At 36.7% G+C, this 7,238-nt stretch overlaps 1 protein-coding gene across 3 annotated transcripts in view; it reads right to left on the reverse strand.

Annotated features, from left to right (window-relative positions):
* The window catches only part of CPD (carboxypeptidase D), an 81,969-nt gene that overhangs the window by 18,780 nt on the left and 55,951 nt on the right, over positions 1 to 7,238 (reverse strand). For all 3 annotated transcript variants that reach the window (XR_006714784.1, XM_045487773.1, XM_045487774.1), the window contains exons 11-12: positions 6,446 to 6,615; positions 1,527 to 1,850 (exon numbers count right to left, since the gene is read on the reverse strand). Coding sequence is in view for 2 of the 3 variants with exons in the window: in XM_045487773.1 (XP_045343729.1) it covers positions 1,527 to 1,850; positions 6,446 to 6,615 (494 nt within the window). In the remaining variant the exon portion in view is untranslated. The remainder of the gene's footprint in view (positions 1 to 1,526; positions 1,851 to 6,445; positions 6,616 to 7,238) is intronic.

A 7,238-nucleotide genomic window follows, 5' to 3' on the forward strand; every position in this document is an offset into this window, starting at 1 on the left:
CCTGTTGGTGGACCACCTAAAACTGTCTTGTGTCCCATCACTGGCAGGTGTTGCATATTTGGAGGAAAATATTTAACTAAAAAGTGCATCTTGATTTGTAAGGTTGAAAAAGCTTAAATAGATGAAGTAATGGATAGCAAAAATAATGTCCGATTTTACCTTTTAAAATAAGAAGGTCTATAAGCTCTATACAGCACTAAGATGGACAATATTAAAACCTGAACTGGACAGAAATATTCAAGAACCAGTTGAGGAAGAGAAGAAAGTGGTATTGCCAAAGTACTGGCAAAAACAAAGTAAAAATACAGAAGGCTAGATAATGTTCACAAGGCATGTAGTAGAGGGCCATCAGCTCGGGGCGACTTGTAGAGTAAAACCCTCAATAAGCAGACAACAGGAATCAACAAATGAAGAAAATAATTTTCAAGTAACTGTAACAATTTTTTTCTCATCTTATTTTTATTCTATTTTCTTTTCTTTTTCTTAATTTTTTTTTTTTTTTTTAAATTCTCAAGTTAGTTAACATACAGTGTAGTCTTGGCATCTGGAGTAGAACCCAGTGATTCATCTCTTACATATGACACCCAGTGCTCGTCCCGAAAAGTGCCCTCCTTAAGTGACTGTAACAAGATTTAAAGAAGGTTTGTAATGAAACAGTGAAGTGAGGCAGAGAAGCCCCAGAAAATGAAGATAAAGGCTGGCTCAGCATCGGTTTTACTTAAGCCAGTACTGGATATTTTCCCAGGACCCTTGATCACAGATGTCCCTAAGGCTTCAGGGAAAAGCAACTGTGAATAGAGACTAGAGTCCGGGGAATGGCAGCAACCAGGCTTCATTTTCTATTTGAAAAGAAAGAATGATCTCTGACAGGTGAACTCACAGTTCCAAATTTGTCCCTTGCCCCCAGAAAAATAAAACAAACTAAGAAACAGACAGGACGTGAATCTGTAGCTGAGAAAGTGGAAAGAGCGTTTTTAATTCAAAGTTATCACTAGGAAGAGTAATTTTATGTTTTCCAGGAGGCACAGATCATCCATTGCTAATCTAACAAGTAATTCTCCTCCAATGTTCCTCATAAAAGTTTTCAGATTCATTGTTAGAAAGAACTGTTTCAAAAGAAGTAAATCCAGTTCTCCCCATATGCAGTTCCAAATAAATTACAAGAACCATTCAACATGGCTTATGTTGAATGTACCTTCTTTAAAAAAAGAAAAGGGGGGCGCCTGGGTGGCGCAGTCGGTTAAGCGTCCGACTTCAGCCAGGTCACGATCTCGCGGTCCGTGAGTTCGAGCCCCGCGTCGGGCTCTGTGCTGACCCCTCAGAGCCTGGAGCCTGTTTCCGATTCTGTGTCTCCCTCTCTCTCTGCCCCTCCCCCGTTCATGCTCTGTCTGTCTCTGTCCCAAAAATAAATAAACGTTGAAAAAAAAATAAAAAAAAAAAAAAAAAAAAAGGAAAGAAACAAAGAAAAAGAAAAGAAAAATGAACGAACGAACAAATGAAAAAAGCAGTAAGAGGGTGACACTTACTTGGTGAGATTTGTGATGTGTGGGTAGTTCATCACAAGTCCTCTCAGAAACTCTGATAAGTCTTTGTACGAGTGGTATCGGTAAAGGGCCAGATTTGAGGAGGACCGTAACATGAGGCTTTCCAAACCATTCTCGGCTGAAAGGTCTTTAATTAAAGTTTCAAACTCTTTAGTGGTTGGATCACTGGCATCATCGGTGTTGGTGCTGTCCCCCTTTCCCTTCTTTGATTCATTGTTTGAATCTGCTGACGATCGAACAAGTGTGAAGTTGACCTGAATAGCACCTTCACTCTTTACAGTCACATTCTTGGTAACTGGATTATACCTGTAATAAAGGGGAGATTAGAGCCATGCTTCCACAGGTGGAGTACCTATGCTTTGCAGAAACAGAAGGCTGCAGAGGATATGTGAATCCTTGAGATAAATCCTATGAGAGTCAAATTTTTAACTTTGTGATAATTTATTATTTGTTTTAAACATAAATTAACAAAGAACAGACATGGGTAAACTGTAAAATATGAGTGGGTTTTTAAGATTAAATATATGACCTCAAAAGAAAGTTAGTATTTGCAGTAAATACTCCACGTCTCCTGGAATCTGAGTTCAGTTGTCTGTCATCAGGGTATACGGTTGGAAAAATTTGAGAGGTACTAACTTAGGACATTAACTACCAAACACATCATTCTTGCCCTATTTTTCAGATATTTTGCTGCTTTCGTTTTTCTAATACTATGACAAAATGTAAGAAAAACAGAAAAGACCTCGTTTCTCATTAGTGTGAAGTTCTAATCCATACATTTTATGGACCAATAGATATTTGAAATCTTTTTTAAAAAAGGTAGCAGTAACTAGAAATATTTTCATGTTCTTACCCTTCAATATAATGTTCAAGCTAACTCTTCAGAAATAAGATAACTAGTAAGGGAGGGGAATAATATCCATTTGTAACATCTATACTTGTTAAAACACAAAAAAGAAAACTACAACACGGTAAAAATGATGCATTTTGGATTAAACAGGTGGTTCTGATTCTAAGCTGTTTGTAAAGGGTAGAGAAGATAAAGAAAATTAAGTTTTATCCAAGGAAAAAAGTCCTAAGTTCATTGTCTCTTTTTTTTTTTAAAGTAAATATAACTTTGTAGAAGTAAAACCTGTAAAAAAAGATGAAAATGTCCTTTCTTAGAGAATTAGAAATAAGAAAGAAAATTTCACCAAAGTAATACCTCAACATAATAAAGGCCATATATGAAAAACCCACAGCTAACATCATACTCAATGGTAAAACCTGAGAACTCTTCCTCTAAGATCAGGAACAAGACAAAGATGTCCACTCTTGCCACTTTTACTTAACAGAATACTGGAAGTCCTAGCCATAGCAACCCCGCCCCCCCCCCAAAAAAAAAGAAAAAAGAAAAGAAGAGAAAAGAAAGAAAAGAAATAAGATGCATCCATATTGGTAAAGAGGTTAAACTGTCACTATTTGCAGGTGACATGATATCATACATAGTAAATCCTGAAGGCTACCCAAAAATCTACTAGTAGTAATCAATGAATTCAGTAAAGTTGCAGGATACAAAGTACCCAGAAAGTTGCAGGATACAAATACTACCCAGTAGCATTTCTACACATTAATAACAAAGTAGCAGAAAGAGAAATTAAGAAAACCATCTATTTACAATTGCATCAAAAAGAATACAGTACCTAGGAATAAAACTAAACAAAGAGGTGAAAACCTGTACTTTGAAAACTATAAAACACTGAAAAAAGATATTGAAGATGACACAAACAAATGGAAAGATATTCCATGTTCATGGATTGGAAGAATCGATATTTTTAAGATGTCCATACTACCTAAAGCAATTACAGATTCAATGCAATCCCTATCAAAATATCAATAGCATTTATTTTTACTTTTTTTTTATTTTGAGAGAGAGAGAGAGAGCATGTGAGCAGGGGAGAGGCAGAGAGACAGGGAGATAGGGAGAGAGAGAGAATCCCAAGCAGCTTCCATACTGTCAATGCAGAGCCCAACATGGTACTTGATCTCACAAACCATTAGATCATGACCTGAACTGAGATCAAGAATTGGATGTTTAACCTACTGAGCCATGCAGGTGCCCCCCCCCCCCACAGCATTTTTCATAAAACTAGAACAAATAATATTAAAATTTGTATGGAAACACAAAAGACCCCAAATAGCCAAAGCAATCTTGAGAAAGAAAAACAAAGCTGGAGGTATCACAACTCCAGATTTCAAGATATACTGCAAAGTTGTAGTAATCAAAACAGTATGGTATTGGCACAAAAATAGACAAATATAGATCACTGGAATAGAATAGAGAGCCCAGAAATAAACCCACACATACATGGTCAATTAATCTATGATTAAAAAAAGGCAAGAATAGGGGCGCCTGGGTGGCGCAGTCGGTTAAGCGTCCGACTTCAGCCAGGTCACGATCTCGCGGTCCGTGAGTTCGAGCCCCGCGTCGGGCTCTGGGCTGATGGCTCAGAGCCTGGAGCCTGTTTCCGATTCTGTGTCTCCCTCTCTCTCTGCCCCTCCCCCGTTCATGCTCTGTCTCTCTCTGTCCCAAAAATAAATAAACGTTGAAAAAAAAAATTAAAAAAAAAAAAAGGCAAGAATATACAATAGGGATAAAGTAGTCTCTTCAATAAATGGTGCTGGGAAAACTGGACAGCCACATGTAAAAGAATGAAACTGGACCACTTCCTAACACCATACACATAAATAAATTCAAAATGGATTAAAGACCTAAATGTGAGACCTGAAACCATAAAAAATCCTAGAAGAGAACAGAGGTAGTAATTTTTCTAATCTTGGCCAAAGAAACATTTTTCTAGATATGTCTCCTAAGGCAAGGGAAACAAAAACAAAAATGAACTATTGGGACTACACCAAAATAAAATGTTTTTGCACAGTGAAGGAAATCATCAGCAAAACAAAAAGGCAACCTACTGAACAAGAGAAGACATTTGCAAATGATATATTCAGTAAGGGGTTAATATACCAAATATATAAAGAACTTATACAACTCAGCAGCCAAAAAACCCCCAAATAATCCTATTAAAAATTGGGCATAGGACCTGAATAGACATTTTTCCAGAGAAGATATATAAATGGTCAATAGGCACATGAAAAGATGCTCAACATTACTAACCATCAGGGAAATGCAAATCAAAACCACAACAAGATATTACCTTACACCTGTCAGAATGGCTAAAATAAAAAAGATAAGAAATAACAAGTGTTGGTAAGGACGAGGAGAAAAAGAACACTTTTACACTACTGGTGGGAATGTAAACTGGTATAGCCACTGTGGAACACACTATAGAGGTTTCTCAAAAAATTAAAAATAGAAATACCATATAAGCCAATAATGCCACTATTGACTATTTGCCCAAAGAAAACAAAAACAGTATATTGAAAAGATACATGCACCCCTATGTTTATCTCAGCATTATTTATAATAGCCAAGAGATGGAAACAACCTAAGTGTCCATCAATAAACCAATGAATAAGGAAGATGTGGTGTATATACACAGTGGTATATAATGTAGCCATTAAAAAAAGATGAGATCGTGCCATTTGCAACAGCATGGATGGACCTAGAGGGTATTATGCTGAGTGAAATCAGTCAGACTGAGAAAGCAAATACTGTATGATTTCACTCAGATATGGAATCTCATAAAGCAAACTAATAAACAAACAAAAAGCAGAAACAGACGCATAAATACAGAGAAAAATCTGATAGTTGTGGGGGGCAGGTAAGCAAAATGGGGGAAGAGGAGTAGGAGTTATGGAATGAATAAGTCATAGAAATAACTTATTTCTATGTCCTGGACTTCCAGTTATGGAATGAATAAGTCATAGAAATAAATGGTACAGTACAGGAAATACAGTCAATGATATTGTAATAGCATTGTATAATGACCAACGGTAGCTACACTTACAGTGAGCATAGCATTATGTAAAGACTTGTTGAATCACTGTTGTATACCTGAAACTAATGTAACATTGGGTGTGAACTATACTCAAATTAAAAATACTTTTTTTTTAAATAGAAAAAAAAAAGAGAATGGTTTAAGTGTGGATAGAAAAAAGTGTGAAAGAGCTTTAAAAGGGAACAAATGTACGGGTGGCTCACTAGGTTGAGTGTCCGACTCTTGGTTTTGGCTCAGGTGATGATTCCAGGGCTGTGGGATTGAGCTCTGCATTGGGCTCTGTGCTGACTGTGGAGGCTGCTTGAGATATTCTCTCCCTCCCTCTGCCCCTCTCCCCTAATCTCTCTCTCTCTCTCTCTCTCTCTCTCTCAATAAATAAATGAAAATAAAAGGCAACAAATGTAACTTCTAGTCATTGGACATGACTAGAAGTATACAGTAGAGCAAGAGTCCTTTTTTCCCAAAGGTGCTTCCCAGAATTGTTACCAATAGTGAAGGAATTTACTCACATCTAGACGGGGAACAGTGGACCTGAGAGGAGGAGGATAAAAGAGGCCACTGTCCAAAGTGCATAATTTCACAGATTTCTTAAATGTGATAATTCATGTACTCACTTAATCACTAGAGGAGATTCAAATGGGTAACCAGCTCTAAACTTCCCAGCATGAAACTCAGGGTTGCTTGGCTTCTCTGGGGCTTTCTGGCAATAATCTTCTAGGATACAACCATGTTTGTCTTTCCTTAAGCACTCAATTTCTTTTCTTTTTTTTTTTTTTTATTATATGAAATTTATTGTCAAATTAGTTTCCATAACAACACCCAGTGCTCATCCCAAAAGATGCCTTCTTCAATGCCCATCACCTACTCTCCCCTCCCTCCCACCCCCCATCAACCCTCAGTTTGTTCTCAGTTTTTAAGAGTCTCTTAAAGCACTCAATTTCAAAGTATTCATTCACTCACCCTCGAGCAGATGCTGTGATCTTATAAGTTCCTGGAACCAAGAGACGCCAGTAATCTCCAGTTTTGTAAGTAGTCACTGGGTGATTAATTTCAGCAACACTAATGGTGGCATTTAATATACCCCTGCCGTCCGTGGCATCTAGGACAAACCCTTTGACACCTTGATGAACCTGGATAAAGTACAAGGACACCCATATGTCAATGGTAAAGATCATCATCTAATTATTTTGGGAGCTTACATCCCAAATAACAGATTGGTAATAAAATAAACATGTGGAGCAAAGAGGAATTTAGGAGTTGATAGTAAAGGTAAACACCCATTAAACAAAGTATTTTAGTTGCTGAAAGGCTAATTTTTCATAGGTTATGTTTGTCTTTATCATGAAGAATATAAATAAGACTGTTTAAACTTTAGCACTTCTGACAATTTCAGTATATAGGGCATTCTACAAGAAAACTGTCCTGGCCTCTTTAAAAGGGAAATGTCATTTTTAAAAAATGGAAGGACTATTATAGATTAAAGTGAATAAAGAGATGTAATAATCAAATGCAATGCATAAACCTTGACTAGATCCTGGTTCTGAAATATAGCTATGAAAAGACATTTTGGGGGAAAAGAAGGAAATCTGAATGTGGGCTAGGTATTAGGTAATATTAGAGAATTACTGTTAATTTTCTTCAGTGAGATAATGGCACTTGAAGATATCATATAGAAGAATATCCTTATTCTAAAAGATGCATTCTGAAATATTTAGGGGTGAAATGCCATAATAGCTGCAATTTATATTGAAAT

The sequence above is a fragment of the Leopardus geoffroyi genome, chromosome E1 (assembly GCF_018350155.1).
Source record: "Leopardus geoffroyi isolate Oge1 chromosome E1, O.geoffroyi_Oge1_pat1.0, whole genome shotgun sequence".
NCBI classification, from domain to species: domain Eukaryota; kingdom Metazoa; phylum Chordata; class Mammalia; order Carnivora; family Felidae; genus Leopardus; species Leopardus geoffroyi.